This window comes from Schistocerca gregaria, chromosome 5, assembly GCF_023897955.1.
Source record: "Schistocerca gregaria isolate iqSchGreg1 chromosome 5, iqSchGreg1.2, whole genome shotgun sequence".
In the NCBI taxonomy this organism is placed as follows: Eukaryota; Metazoa; Arthropoda; class Insecta; order Orthoptera; family Acrididae; genus Schistocerca; species Schistocerca gregaria.
The window spans coordinates 281,077,270-281,094,276 of record NC_064924.1 but is presented as its reverse complement, the minus strand read 5'-3'; the positions used below and the strand labels follow the sequence as shown (position 1 = coordinate 281,094,276).

At 43.4% G+C, this 17,007-nt stretch overlaps 1 protein-coding gene across 2 annotated transcripts in view; it reads right to left on the bottom strand.

The window, feature by feature from the left end:
• LOC126272209 (semaphorin-1A) overlaps positions 1–17,007 on the bottom strand; it is a 794,592-nt gene that overhangs the window by 107,118 nt on the left and 670,467 nt on the right. For both annotated transcript variants that reach the window (XM_049974894.1, XM_049974893.1), the window contains exon 5: positions 6,453–6,515. In XM_049974894.1, the coding sequence (XP_049830851.1) occupies positions 6,453–6,515 (63 nt within the window). The remainder of the gene's footprint in view (positions 1–6,452; positions 6,516–17,007) is intronic.

The window sequence follows — 17,007 nt, the reverse complement described above, 5'->3', positions numbered from 1 at the left end:
ATACAAGCGCGAATGCAATAAAATAAAATTTAAAAAAATCAAGTCTCTCCGGTTTTTCCACGAACGATGTAGACTACATGTTCCCACATTGTGCTATTTTAATGAACTGTCTTAAGAGGACCATGCAGAAGAGAAAAAATTTCGTTTACTTATGTCTTCTCTTTCAGTGTGAGGGGGGAGTAACTCAATGCTTCCATTTGTAGCCAGTCCCAATATCTCAAAATACAGCATACACGAACAGCGCCTGCTTCAAAAGTGAGGTCAAACTGACGAACTTTTTAGACTGTATTAGGGCTTATTCGGCAACAACTAGATTCGAGCGAGTTGGATAAGTATTTGCAGAGGGGCCTATATATTTATCTACAATGACAACATTTGACATTTTGTTTTTTCAACTTTTTCTACATAAAATGTGTAACTGCTGTGTTTGTGTTTCTCTGTTCTTTTGCAGATTTATCCAAACTGCGAGTCGAGTTGTGTGTTTTACGCAATGTGCTAGTGAAATAAGCCCGTCATATTATCCAGCATTAAGACAGCTGGCTACTACCAATCAGGAATGAGGTGGTCGATGTTCATTGGTGAAGCAAGAAGACCGCGTGAAAGTTTTATTATATCTCAGAGATACGTATTGACTACAGTTTGTCTGCGTCTCAAAATCCCATACCGTCGTATTCCAGAGACACTGTGAGACCTCCTTTACGCGTTTTGGTGAATATCAGTAAACGTTCCAGTCAGAGTGAGTATAATGTAATATTCACTGAATTCTCGAAAGCCAAAATTTTATAATTTTAATTATTCCAAGATTACATACAAGAGATCTTATTTTATTAGAAGTATATCGTGTTTCTTCCACTTATACATTCAGGTCAAATTCTATTTCAATTTGAAAGACTTAATAATAATATTTATTTTTATTCTAGTAGAAGTAATCACGATATTAAGGAAACTACTGTTTCGTCACAGATTCCACCCACCATCAATTTTTCCCCATACTACAGACGAGCCGTCCTTCCTTATGAATGAGTCATTCCTTCTTTTAACATATCCTGTACGTATACTGTGCCTCCATACTACAGCCATTGATAGATCTGCGCCAAGTTACTGGGCAGAACTGATTAGAGTACCATGTCTACTTACGCAGTCTATGGAATATTTTTTTCATAAGAGACTCAGGGACAGGAATTGAATCCAATAACTTTATCCTTGATAGTCTGCAGAACGGCATACCTTTTAAAAAATTGTATCACCTTTTTTCACAAAATCAAATATTAACAACATTTATTTCCTTAATTCAGCCAGAATGTTTAACTGTTGAGACTAATAGGAGCTTACGAGTCACTAAACTCATCAAACAGTTTGACTGAGCTGTGCGCCGCCTAAATGAGCTACTTAGTTGACATTTAATCCTCTGTCGCGGAGGAGCGAACTGCTCACTTTGGCTGGAAAGGGATTATCCTGTCGTCTTGTTTAAGGCACCATCTCAAACTTTACTTAACGTGACTTCCGGAAACCTCAGACGTCTGCACTGCTTCCGTCAGAATTCCGTATGAACAGAGCCGCCCCGCGATACAAGCTTATTCTGAATATCAGCGTCGAGGCGAGGTAGTCAAAATCAGAAAATGTAAATTTTTGTTTGTTGACGTACTACGAGAGCAATTATAAGAATCGGACATCAAAGGGAAGCAGTGGTTGGGAATGGAGTGAGATGGGTTTGCAGCCCATCCCCATTGTTATTCAATCTTACACTGAGCATTCAATACAGGAAGGGAAACAAATTTGGAAAGGGAATTGAAGTCCAGGAAGAAGAAATAAAGACACTAAGATTTGCCGATAACACGGTAATTTTGTCAGAAATGGCTACAATCTTGGAAAAAAGATTACAAGACGAACATCTACAGAAGTAAAACAAGGATAATGGTACGTAGGCAAATTAATGTAGGCGCTACTGACGGAAGTTAATTAGGAAATGAGGCACTAAAGGAAGAACGTGAGTTTAGCGATTTGGGGAATGTAGACTGGCAATAGCAAGAAAAGTGTACACACACACACACACACACACACACACACACACACACACACACACACACAGAGAGAGAGAGAGAGAGAGAGAGAGAGAGAGAGAGAGAGAGAGAGAGAGAGAGAGAGAGAAACTGCAGCGTTAAGAAGTCTTTTCTGAAGGTATTTGGAAGCAGCATAGACTTGTACTGAAATGAGACGTGAACGATGATAAACAGCACAGACAATAAAAGAGCAGAAGTTTTTGAAATGCGATGCTACAGAAAAATGGTAAAGGTTAGGTGGGTAGATCGATTAGCTAATGGACACGTACTGAATCGAATAGGGGAACAAGTAAATTTATGGCACATTTAGACTAAAAGAAGGAATCTGTTAAGGACACGTACTAAGGCATCATGGAATCGACAATTTGGTAATGGAAGGGTTGGGGGGGTTAAAATTATAGACGGGGACCGAGGCTTGATTGATGGATGTAGGCTGAAATGGACGTAGGCTGCAACAGTTATATAGGTTGCATAAGCACAGGTTGTACTAGCGAGGAGAGCCGCATCAAACCAGTATTCGTACTGAAGACCACAGCGAAAACACCACCAAGACGAGAAATTTAATACCTCAGAAACTGTCTATGGCCGGCCGAAGTGGCCGTGCGGTTCTAGGCGCTGCAGTGTGGAACCGCGAGACCGTTACGGTCGCAGGTTCGAATTCTGCCTCGGGCATGGATGTGTGTGATGTCCTTAGGTTAGTTAGGTTTAAGTAGTTCTGAGTTCTAGGGGACTAATGACCTCAGAAGTTGAGTACCATAGTGGTCAGAGCCAACTATCTATGCAACAGCATTCTGCCGATAAAAAATTTAACTATATCTTCACTTTCTGTTTCCCCAAGTTACGCATAACGATTTCCGGCACAGTTGTGAAAAAATTTGTGTCTTGTACCAGTAGCAGTATCACCGAGGGATGGAAACAAAGCGAACTCCTTGCCTGTTCGGGGATCTTGTGGAATTCCCTTCCTGTTGTGAAGTAGCAAGTGTTCATCTGCATGACGGGGATGGGCTGTTTATGTTGACCAGTCTAGAGCATCCTGGTCGTTGGATAAAACCTATACTGAAAAATATTCCGTAAGAGTAAGGAATTAACCCCTAGACTCGACGTACGAAAATTTCTTCCCCGCCTGCTTTGAAACGCATTAGCATCTAAGCTGAAATATGTCAAGTGAGGCGGAATTCGAAAGGGAAGAAGGTGTACCCAGTATCTATGCTATTGTTTCCAGGTACTTTCAATAAGTGCTTCTTTTTACCGTCTCTGCGTATTCCAAAGCAGAGAGAGAGAGAGAGAGAGAGAGAGAGAGAGAGAGAGAGAACCTCTACAAAACCTGTGCACTAAACACACAGGCGTCGCACGTCGCAAACCGTTTTGCTGAATGTGTGTGCTTTTGCCTCTGAACAAAGGGAAGGCACTCTACTGAGCGCTTGCTGGGGAAGCAGGTAAACATAAAAGACACGGCCCACCTGTGTAAACGCAATTTCACGCTGCTAGAACCACGCAAACAATAGTACTGGGCACGGAAAAATTTAATAGGGGGAGATAAGGCGCCAATTCTACCCGCTGCTGAATAAGCCCCCCCCCCCCCCCCCTCTCTCTCTCTCTCTCTCTCTCTCTCTCTCTCTCTCTCTCTCTCTCTCTCTCTCTCTCTCTCTCTCGTATACATGATGAGTGGAAATGTCAAACATTCTAAGTGCCAACTCTCTCATCTGTAATGAGAATAAAAAAACAATGTCTCTTTTTGTACGTAACTTATTTGTACCCAAAAAATTGAGAAGGTATTTTGATACCACTCAGTTACGTTGCACATCGCATCAGCGCAAAAAACGAGACAAGTTTGAAAATAAATACTTCATTAAGAATGTTCTAATAGCCGCGCAAGAAAACTGAGTGGTTCTAAATGCCAAAAAGAAAGTTTTTACAAGATGATTATTGCAAAGAGGGAAACAGTAGTCACTCACTCTTAGTAATGCTATTTGTTTACACAAATGGCAACGCTACCGATTTCGGACAGACAGGTTCATATTCAGACGACTGTTCACGTTTATATTACATTTGTTGTTGTCTACATTTTTCAACAACTAATGTAAACAACAACAAAATTAATATAAATGTCAACAGTCGTATGAAGATGAACTTGTCTGTTCGAAAACGATAGCGACGCCATTTGTGTAAATAAGCATATTGACAGTCGCTGGTTGCTGATTCCTTCTTTGCAAGAACCAAATTGTATTTTGTACACAGTCACTGTCTAAAAAACCTGTTTCCGGCATAATAGTGGGGAGGCAGTTTTTGTTCCTAGTGACACTAACACTGAGCCAATGCGTTTTATTTGGGATAATACAAGTACAAAATTACAACATTAGGTTTTTAACTAACAGAACACAAATCAACAAAATCTATTTATCATATGTTTCAAATTATTGTATTCCAGAGAGAAAAACAGCTTGGCGCCATCTACTGACGTATGTTTGGAACACTTTCTCCATGGTCTGGAAGCTGGATCAAGTTTAGCGACATGCAACGGAGTACCGGGAACACAACAGCAATGGGAACTTCTTTCACGAAAAAAAAGAAAAAAAAGAAAATCTGCGCTTAGAACATTTTCCATTTCCACTTTTGAATTGTCTGAGATATAAAAAGTCCTCAAATATTTCTGTAATTTCATCGTTCAGTTTTACTACCTTGTTACAGGCATACCGATTGCATTGTTTTGGTAGTACTGTAATTACTCTGCCGCTTGTCTGCCCAAAAGGTCTGTCTGCCTACCAGCTCATCTGCACAGATCGTTGGAGGGATAAAAGAAACGATGTGCTTTGGTTGGGCTCACTGACGTCATTTATCGCGTACGTCATCTTTAACAACTGATAGCTTGAAAGCAAAAAATACTGTGTTGATGGAGTATCGTATTCACTGGTTCAGACAAAGTCGCGCACACGACACCCGACTATTGTGTGAATACTCAAAGCCTTTTCTTCTCTAATAACGAAGCTCGTATGTCGTCTTTTTTGTTGTCTTTTTGTTTTCGCATTTTGGGCATAGCCAATCATCAGAACATGTGCCAAAAACATAATTTAATAAACGTTCTGGTTGCACTTCGATGACAATTATGATCTTTTTAACAGATATCCTGATGAGGACTACGCCCGAAACAAGTACACAATTTTTTTTTTTATCATCGAGTGAAGTGTTAGTGTTGCGACGCAATCAAATACAGCGGTGGAAAGAAGGCGTATTCGCTATTAATCTCCAGGCCTACAGTCATACTTGTTCTGTTAATTTTCTCCAGTGTTTGTTAAAATTATTCTGGATAAGCCAATGACGTCTGAAAGTCTAAGGTGTTTCAGAAAAGACCTGTTTATGTGCCTTCCTTTTTCATCCTGACTTGATGATCTGAAGACATCTTCCGTGGCTGCATAAAATAGATTTGGTGAGACAGAATCACCTTTTAAATCCATATTGACTGCTAACCGACTGTAATTGTTTCAAAGACATGGAAAGGTTTTTCAGAGACCGCTGCCAGTCAGTCACAAAACTCGTTGATTATTTAAATTACTTAATGAAGTAACAAGTTTAGAGGTAAAATTCTCAGCTTCAGGCTACATCGGTAACATAAAAATAATTTACCAAAAGTACACGTAAGTACTAAAGTTGTTCTGTAGAGTCTTGGCATGTTCTGTGATCAGTCTGTGAATAACAAGAAGAATAACCTAATGTGAGGGAATAGGCACTTCTTACCTTGGTCTGCTATTCATTAAAAAATATTTAAATAATCACTCACTTCGTTCATACAGAACAGCTGTCTTTTTAATGTGAACAGCAGACCAACATACGAAGTGAATATTCCTTCAAATCACGTTGCCTTCTTTATCCACAGGGTAGCAACAGAGCAGATACCAAGGGTGTACAGAGCAAGTTTAATATCTGTGTGTGCTTCTGTTAAATGTTTTTATGATATTGTTGCTTGAAGATTAAATTTATACCTCGAAACATGCTGCTTCACTAAGTGATTTAAGTAATCAACAAATTCTGTGACTGGTAGTAGTCTCTGACATACCTTTTCATAGGGTCAACTTGCCTAAATCCTTTCTCAGTTCTGAACTTTCCCCACTCTTGATGTAATCTTTCAGCACTATGTAAGAATAATTTTAAAGTCTCCAGACAACAGGGTGTAGGGGAGACAAATATATGGCTATTTCCTAAAAATTCATCGAAGGGACGGGGAGGGGGGGGGGGGAGAGAGACAGAGACAGAGACAGAGACAGAGAGAGAGAGAGAGAGAGAGAGAGAGAGAGCTGTCTAGAATACAGACGTCTGGGCACTGGGAGACCATGGAGAGCGTTTCACATGCATTGCATTGTTGTGCACTACAATACACCACTGTTGGTTGTCACTCACCTCGTCCTTGCCCTTGACAATACACATCTTGACGTCCTCGTCCGGCGAGTACCACGTCAGACGCTGAAACAGAAGGAGAAGCTTTTGTTAGTGGTGGCAGATCAGTAGAAAAACCACGCAGCTGACGCCTATAAAAATGGAAATCCCGTCGGGTAGACCGTTCGCCTGGAGGAAGTCTTTCGAGTTGACGCCAATTCGGCAACTTGCGTGTCGATGGTGATGAACACCCAGTCCCTGAGCGGAAAAAAATCTCTGACCCAGCCGGGAATCGAACCCGGGCCGTTCGGAATGACATTCCGTCGTGCTGACCACGCAGCTACCAGGGGGCGAACAGCTGAGATCTATGACGCCGTGGAACGAAGCAACTACACCATATTCTCGTGTCAACGGGTGGAGTTCGTGAGGGTTGCAGGCCGTGCAGTAACACGGGCACGCCTCGCTGGCTCGTGGGATTTTGCAGCCAACAGCGAGCCGCCGGGAAAAGCGCGGCCTAGTTGGCGCCCTTGGCAGGCCAAGTTGTTTACTCGCTGTGCCTCTTCATCGTTACTGATGTCCTCTTCATATACAGGGTGAAAAGCATTTAAACCGACAAACTCCGGGAGGTTGTAGGGGACATCAAAACAAATATTTTCCCCTAATGTCATTTTTTCCTATGAGGATTATTTAAACCGGTGGAGGCCGTATTACGCTCTGCAGTTGTAAGAAGCCGTATTACGATCTTCAGTTGAGGCAACTGCTGTCTACCAGTGTAGTAGTGCATTGTCTCTGTTTAATAATGGAGTGATACACCTGGAGTGAGTACACTGATATGGTTGGTGTGTACTACGAAGAGCATCACAACGGACGAGCTGCACGGCGGGTTTATCAACAACAATATCCTAATCGCCGTATCCCGCATCATACAACCTTTGCTGCTGTGTACCAACGTCTGCGTGAGGTCGGGTCTTTGGCAGATTACCTGGACAGGGACGCCGTCGCACAGTAAGAACGCTGCAATTTGAGGAAGCTGTTTTGCAGCTGAATCCTTCAATCAGCACTCTTGCAATTGCACGTAACATGGGGACGAATCAGACGAATGTAAAAACAGTCCTTCTAGAGCAGTTTTTACGTCCATTTCACTTACAGCGTGTCCACAACCTGGAACCAGTTGCTTATCCACGCACAGCACAGTTTTCTCAGTGCTGCCTGGAACAGTGTGAAATGCATCCTATATTTCCATCCTCTGTGTTGTTTACCGATGAAGCAACGTTCGGGCGTGATGGAGTCTTCAACATGCTCAATTCACATGTCTGGAGTGAGGATAACCCACATGCCACAGTTACTCGCGTTCATCAAGTACGGTTCTTCGTTAATGTGTGGGTCGGTGTTGTTGGGGACTGTTTAATTGGGCCATATCTGCTACCTCGGCCATTAAATGGCAGGCACTATAACCATTTGCTCGCCAGAGCATTGCCAGAATTGCGGGAAGACGTGCCGCTCCCTACAAGACAACGCATTTGGTTCGAACATGATGGGGCGCCAGCACGTCATGTGCGTCGATTACTGGACCGACGCTTCCGAGAAACGTGGATTGGCAGAGGTGGTCCTGTACCATGGCCTGCTCGATCCCCAGATATGTCCCCTCTAGACTTTGTGTGGGGAGAGATGCGCAGCCGGCCGGGGTGGCCGTGCAGTTCTAGGCGCTGCAGTCTGGAACCGGGCGGCCGCTACTGTCGCAGGTTCGAATCCTGCCTCGGGCATGGATGTGTGTGATGTCCTTAGGTTCGTTAGGTTTAATTAGTTCCAAGTTCTAGGCGACTGATGAACGCAGAAGTTAAGTCGCATAGTGCTCAGAGCCATTTTTGAAGAGATGCACAACCTGGTTTACGCAACCCCTGTTGCATCAGAAGAGGATCTGGTTGCCCGGATAGTAGGCAGCAACAGGAACAATTCAGGATACTCCCGGGATTTTTGCCCGTGTGAGACAGAAAATGATCCGACGGTGTAACCTTTGTTAACGTGTCAATGGAGGCATTTTTGAAAATCTACTGTAACTGAAATTGGGATGAGTTAATGTGTTGTCTCTTGGTCATAATAAAATGGAAAAGTGTTTGTTGGTTTAATTTATTTGCACCAGAGAAATCTTCCTCTACCAGTTTATACTTCTCATAGGAAAAAATGACATTAGGGAAAAATATTTGTATTGATGCCCCCTACAATCTCCCAGAGTTTGTCGGTTTATATACTTTTCACCCTGTATAAGACGGTCTTCACTGTCATCGAGAGTGTTATTTATGCCGCAATTGTTGAAAGGTTTAACAATAATGCCTTCTATCACTCTAGACCACAACTGTTTTGTCCACTAACACCTTTGTTTGATTAAAGGTTGTTTTAAAGCTCCCGTTGGCGTGAATTCATGTTGGGTTTCATCCATCATCCATTTGTTCCATTCCTCCAACATAAAATTTAACTTGCTTATTTTTTGAGACATCAAAAGGTTGCAATTGTGAGGTAAGTCCACCCAGAACAACAGCAAGCTCTGTATTTCTCTGTCTCAATTTCACGTTTACAGAATTTCCAAATGACTACTAAACCGATCTAGCACAAGAAGAGAACTCTTCTTCAATGAAGCACCTTTCCTTCTCTCGCACATTCTGTTAATCCATAGTTTTCTTGCCAGCTTCGTCCGTGCAACCCTAGTCATGTACATGAACAACACCCCCTGGCAGTATTTCAGAAGGTACTGGCATTGTTTTGCGCTTGATCATCTGATTAAGGCCGGCCGGAGTGGCCGAGCGGTACTAGGCGCTACAGTCTGGAACCGCGAGACCGCTACTGTCGCAGGTTCGAATCCTGCCGCGGGCACGGGTGTGTGTGATGTCCTTAGGTTAGTTAGGTTTAAGTAGTTCTAAGTTCTACGGGACTGATGACCTCAGCAGTTAAGTCCCATAGTGCTCAGAGCCATTTGAACCAGAGCCATTTGATTAAGTTTAGCACCATCAGCACGACGTGAAAGGACAACGGTGTAGTGCATTGTTTTCTGGCCACTTGTTTTCACAGTTACTGTTTTACCACTTTTCATGGCAACAGTTCTGTTACTCAGCACATCAAATTTCAGAGGAGTTTCGTCCATCCTTTTTATTCGGCTTAGTTCCACAGTGGTTTTCTTTCAGTGTTGAATAATAAAGCTGTGGAAATATATTTTCTCTTCATACTCTTCTGGCATTTTCTGATATATTTTGGTTTTGGTTCTCATGCTAAGTCCAGGGCGCTTCATAAACCTGTAGCACCAACCAACTCCATCCTTTCTGGTACGGTCTCATGGGACCAAACTGCTGAGGTCATCGGTCCCTAAGCTTATGCACGACTTAATCTAACTTAAAGTAACTTACGCTAAGGACAACACACACACCCATGCTACCCCGCGCGGCCACCATTGAAGTCTGTTGAGTTCCACTGTAGTGCTAGCTCACGAGCGCGTATCTGAATAATTTTTGTATTAATTCCGATGCCATTTGATCGTGTCCTTGAGTCCATTTCAATACATCATCTAGTTTTGGTCAGTTTGCATTCACACATCCAGTTGATTGTTCGCATTTACTCTTCATTTTTTTTTAGTTCTTTACTAGCCCGCCAATTTCGAATGGTTTTCTCTATTAGTTGAGGGCTGAAATGCCGCCCATACGCTATACTTTCCATTTATAGCCCGCGTCATACGAGTATCTCATTTTTTTCCATTACGAAACTAGCCACTAACAAAAATATTGTACTGTTACCGACAACACACATCACTTTCAATTCAAGCTCACTGGCAATGTCGACTGCAATGCAGCGTCATAGACTTGACAGGGTATTGGGTTTGTGGTGGCGGCGCAGGATGGAGACAGTGTTACCCTGCTTGTGAATCCCCGCAACTCATGTTCGTCGCATCGATGCTCTGCTGCTGCCAGTTCAATTCAATGTTTGCATATACAGTAGAATTAGTTTCCCGCGGTATCGAATATATGGCCATTTTTAAGACTGGCGGGAATTTTAAATCGAACACTGGATATTTTTATATTAATTTCGAGTATAAGACGCCTCTGAAGATTCGAGGCTATTTTTGGAAGAAAAAATTACGTCTCATAATCAGTAAAATTCGGGTGGTGAGCAAACAGATAGATCATTTCTGTACAACTTTCTCGCGTAATATTGATGAAGTCATCGTACCAATGAAGGCGCATGCAAGTGATTGTTGCGTGGAAATGCTTATAGCTAGGACATTGCTTCTGGGGTCATCGTGATGAGCTTGCGGATCACTACTGGGATCCAAAGGCAGACAACAAAAATTCAAGAGTAAATCGGTATTAAACAGAAAATTACGAAGTAATGAAAGGTGTCGTATAACTCGTAAATATGTTCGGAATTACAGAAACCCCAAGTCAGAGAAAAGCAAGCTTCTAAAGGAATCCGTAAAGTCTAAAAAGTCCAGTGCCGCGCGGATGGGAGAGGTACAATAGGTTCGAAAAGGAAATGAAAAAACGGTACTGAGCGATTACGTAGCTGGCGCATCGGGTATACAGGGTGGTCCACTGATCGTGACCTGGCTAAATATCTCACGAAATAAGTGTCAAACGAAAAAACTACAAAGAACGATACTCGTTTAGCTTGAAGGGGGAAACCAGATGGCGCTGCCATACGTCAAACGGATGCCAACTGCGTTTTTTAAAAATAGGAACCCCATTTTTTATTACATATTCGTGAAGTACGTAAAGAAAAATGAATGTTGTAAATACCACATGAAAAACGCTCAAAATGATGTCCGTCAACCTCAATGCATTTGGCAATACGTGTAACGACATTCTTCTCAGCAGCGAGTAGTTCGCCTTCGGTAATGTTCGCACATGCATTTACAATGCACTGACGCATGTTGTCAGGCGTTGTCGGTGGATCACGATAACAAATATCCTTCAACTTTTCCCACAGAAAGAAATCCGGGAACGTCAGATCTGGTGAACGTGCTTCGACGACCAACCCACATGTCATGAAATATGCTATTCAATACCGCTTCAACCGCACGTGAGCTATGTGCCGGACATCCATCATGTTGGAAGTACATCGCCATTCTGTCATGCAGTGAAACATCTTGTAGTAACATCGGTAGAACATTACGTAGGAAATCAGCATACACAGCACCATTTAGATTGCCATCGATAAAATGGGGGCCAATTATCCTTCCTCCCATAATGCCGCACCATGCATTAACCCGCCAAGGTCGCTGATGTTCCACTTGCCGCAGTCATCGTGGATTTTCCGTTGCCCAATAGTTAATATTATGCCGGTTTACGTTACCGCTGTTGGCGAATGACGCTTCGTCGCTAAATAGAACGCGTGCAAAAAATCTGTCATCGTCCCGTAATTTCTCTCGTGCCCAGTGATGTTCAAAGTCGTGGCCAAGCAATTCCTGGCGCATAGAAATATGGTACGGGTGCAAACGATGTTGATGTAGCATTCTCAACACCGACGTTTTTGAGATTCCCGATTCTCACGCAATTTGTCTGCTACTGATGTGCGGATCAGCCGCGACAGCACCTAAAACACCTACTTGGGCATCATCATTTGCTGCAGGTCGTAGTTGACGTTTCACATGCGACTGAACACTTCCTGTTAACTTAAATAACGTAACTATCCGGCGAACGGTCCGCACACTTGGATGATGTCGTCCAGGATACCGAGCAGCATACATAGCACACGCCCGTTGGGCATTTTTATCACAATAGCCATACATCAACACGATATCGACCTTTTCCGCAGTTGCTAAACAGTCCATTTTAACACGGTTATGTATCACGAAGCAAACACCGTCCGCACTGGCGGAATCTTACGTGATACCACTTACTTATACGTTTGTGACTATTACAGCGCTATCTATCACAAAGCGAATAAAGTGGTCCAACTAAAACATTCATATAGTACACGAATATGTAAAAAATGGGGGTGCCTATTAAAAAAAACGCTGTTGATATCCGTTTGACCTATGGCATCTAGTGGGCCAACCATAGCGCCATCTGGTTTCGCCCTTCAAGATAGATGAGTTTCGTTCTTTGTAGCTTTTTTGTTTGATGCTTATTTCGTGAGATATTTGGCCCGGTCACGATCAATGGACCATCCTATATAGCGGCCAGCGACAGTATTAACTTGAGATCTATCTGTTCTGTATCCACCGTTCTACTTTGTGTAACGACTGTTTTAAAGATACTGATACTTAAATTACACATTAATATGAAACACTTATTATAAATTCATCCCGGTTTTTTTTTCACAAAAAGAAATTGTAGCCCAATCTGGAACTGTGCGCACATTTTTAATATATATATATATATTTAATTTTAATTACTCTGGTTTTCAGAAACATTGACCACACGGCCGGCAATAGTTCTATCTGTACAGAGTTAAAGTACAACGAAATAGTAAACTTAGTTTTGTTGATACAATAATACACGTAGGAACTTCAGGAAGTCGTATTACGCTAATACCACCAAGCAGAAAGTGTAGTCGATTGACAACAGAACACTTCCGCGTTTTCTGCAGACACATTTCTGCTACAGTACGAATAACAGGTGCCATCACAGTGTCGGAGTGAAATGGCACGGTAACTAGAAACGCTCTCTAAGCTGAAATACGGAGGACAGCACGATTCTTGTGGGCAAAACGTGTTAATTACACACAAACGGAGCGTGTATATGACTAAACACGAGTCGCGTTGTGCTATAGTGAAGCGGTGCCAACAATTTGGCCAATGCTGCACAGACGTGGGTGATGTGACCCGCAGTACAGTCGAAATCTTGCACCAGCCCATTTCCCTCTTTTCGGCAAGTTGAAAAAATAAATAAATAAAATCTGGGGGTAAAACTGATTTCCGAATGTCTCTGTGAGCAAAAAGCAGACTGCTATCGTCGAGGAAATAGACAACATTGGTAGAACGATCCGACCGTTGTTTACAGATGCTTGATTACTATGTTGAAAAATAGTGTCATGCATCTGTGTCACTTTGAGATGTAGTGTGGCATTCAATGAAAGTTACTTCGCCGGCCATGAAAATGTGTAGCTTATCTTTAGAAGTCTCCTCGTACTAAAGAGATTACGTTATGCGTAAGTCTACTCGAGGTAACGAAAGTCATAGAATACCTCCCAACATCGTGTCGGACCTCCCTTTGCCCGGCGCATAACAGCTACTCGACACTGAACCATGATACCTCTATAGCCATCAGTAATAGCGGAAGCGTTTCCAGTACAGGATGTTGCGCACGAACTCACCTCTCGATTATGTCCCATTAATATTCTATGGGATTTATATCGGACGATCTGGGTGACGAAATCATCCGCTCGACCTGTCCAGAACATTCTTCAGACCAATCGCGAAGAACTGTAGGCCGGTGACATGGAATTATTGTTTGGCAACATGAAGTCCACAAATGGCTGCAAATACTTTCAAAATAGTCGTACATAACCGTTTATATTAACGATCGGTTCATCTGGAGCAGAGGACCCAGTCCATTCAATATAAACACAGCCCTCACAATTATGACGCCATACCAGTTTGCATGTTGCCCTCAGTCCTTGGCTTCGTGAGGTATGCGCTAAAGTCGAACCCTACCATCAGATCTTACCAAACGAAATCGAGATTCATCTGACCTGGCCACAGTTTTCCACTCGTCTACGATACAACCGACACGGTCACGAGCCGAGGAAAGGCGCTACAGGTGGGTTTCGTGCTGTCGACAAAGCTTTAGTGTCGGTTGTCTGCTGCCATAGCCCAATTAACGCCAAATCTTGCCCCGCTGTCCTAACCGATACGTTTGTCGTACGTCCCAGACGAATTTTTTCAGTTATTTCACGAAGCGTTGGTTTGTTAGCACTGACAGCTCTACGCAAACGCCGCTGCTCTTAGTCGGCCACTGCGGTGTCTGATGGGAGGCAATGCTTGAAATTTTGTACTTTCGCCACACTCTTGACGCTGTGGATCACGGAATATTCAATTCCCCAACGATTTCCTAAATGGAATGTCCCACACCTCTAGCTTCAGCTACCAATTCGCGTTCAGAGTCTTAACTCCCATCGTTTCATATGAATCATATGTACAAAAAACAGCTCCGCCAATGCACTGCTCTCTCAAACCTTGTGTACGTGATACTGCCTTCATCTGTATATGTTCATGCCGCTGTACGATGACTTTTGTCACCTCAGTATATTCTTACTAGCAAATATATGGCCATTGGCCAGCCACATCTACTCAGGCACAAAGACAGTTTGTTCCACAGCCGCGGGCGCTCCTCTACCCGAGACAAGTCACGCGCTGAGCGTCGCTAGTACACCGCGTGTTATGTAAACATAAATGCGGGCACGCCGACCTCTGGCAACCCGCACCAGCAGCGCGCGCATCGCCGACTGCGGCGCTGCCATCGCCGGAACTACGTTGCATCCGCCGTCACGTGCAAGCCGAGCGCAGCGGGGCAACATTCCCCCAGCTGCCTATAAAGAAGCTGCTGGAGCAGAAGCCGGCAGCAAGCAGGCCAGTTCATGCTCCGCGTCGAACGCCGACTTACGACCCGTCACTGGGAGTTGACACTGGTCGAGCCACACCGATCCGCTAGTCATCGCTTTCGGAGCTTCGCCCTTTCAAAGCTGGCCTCCCCCCAGGCAGCCATGGAAGATACGAAACAGCGATCCGTCATCCTTGTTGCCTCGCCTCCTTGGACGCTGCCTTCCCCAGATTTGGTATCCACGGAACTGGTATTCTTTTATGTGACCATGTAATTGACAAGGGATTTCAGATCGATTCCGTATTTCTGAATTTCCGGAAGGCTTTTGACGCTGTACCACATAGGCGGCTCGTAGTGAAATTGCGTGCTTATGGAATATCGTCTCAATTATGTGGCTGGATTTGTGATTTCCTGTCAGAGAGGTTACAGTTCGTAGTAATTGACGGAAAGTCATCGAGCAAAACGGAAGTGATTTCAGGCGTTCCCCAAGGTAGTGTTTTAGGCCCTTTGCTGTTTCTTATCTATATAAACGATTTTCGTGAGAATCTGAGCAGTCGCCTTCGGTTGTTTGCAGACGACGCTGTCGTTTATCGAATAATAAAGTCATCAGAAGACCAAAACAAACTGCAAAACGATTTAGAAAAGATATCTGAATGGTGTGAAAAGCGCAGTTGACCCTGACTAACGAAAAGTGTGAGGTCATCCACATGAGTGCTAAAAGGAACTCAAACTTCAGTTACACGATAAATTTGTCTAATCTAAAAGCCGTAAATTCAACTAAATACCTAGGTATTACTATTACGAACGACTTAAACTGGAAGGAACACACAGAAAATGTTGTGGGGAAGGCTAACCAAAGTCTGCGTTTTATTGTCCGGACACTTAGAAAACGTAACAGACCTACTAAGGAGACTGTCTACACTAGGCTTGTCCGTCCTCTTTTAGAATACTGCTGCGCGGTGTGGAAATCATACCAGATAGGGCTGACGGAGAACATCGAAAAAGTTCAAAGAAAGGTAGCACGTTTGTATTATCGCGAAATAGGGGAGAGAGTGTCACAGAAATGACACAGGATTTGGGCTGGAAATCATTAAAAGAAGGGCGTTTTTCGTTGCGATGGAATCTTCTCACGAAATTCCAACCACCAGCTTTCTTCTCCCAATGCGAAAATATTTTGTTGACACCGACCTACATAGGGAGTAACGATCACCAAGATAAAATAAGGGAAATCAGAGCTCGTACGGAAAGATATAGATGTTCATTCTTTCCGCGAGCTATACGAGATTGGAATAATAGAGAATTGTGAGGGGGGTTCTATGAACCCTCTGCCAGGCACATAAATATGATTTGCAGGGTATCCTTGTAGATGTAGATGTAACTAGCAGTCACCGTCATAACATTATCACGAGCCAGGTCACGATAGACTCGTCGCCACGTTCATACCACATCAGGAGGAACCTTTTCAGTTGCATTTATCGGAAGTTACTGTGCTAATACGGTGTCACACGCAACTCTCAAACTCATCATTTATTGTGTTCAGCCTGCCACTCAGGGTACAAAACTTATGTGTGTTAAATCTTATGAGAGACTTAACTGCTAAGGTCATCAGTCTCTAAGCGTACACACTACTTAAATTAAATTATCTTAAGGACACACACGCACACACACACACACACACACACACACACACACACACACACACACACACACACACACACACATGCGCGCGCGCGCGCCCCCGAGGGAGGATTCGAACCGCCGCCGGGACCAGGCACATAGTCCATGACTGCAGCGCCCTAGACCGCTCGGCTAATCCCGCGCGGCACAAAACTTACTAAAGCTTTAAAAGTAAAATAAACGTTATTAACGTTCTAATTCTTCATTCCACATATCTACGTGTTTATTTATCAACATAGTCACCCTGGCGACGAAACATTTCTCCCAATGACAGACCTATTTGTTGATAACGTCACTGTAGACCGTTTCACATTGATGACGGAGCCACCACCTCACCTCTGCTTGCACCGTTTGATCACTATCAAAGTGAAGTCTTC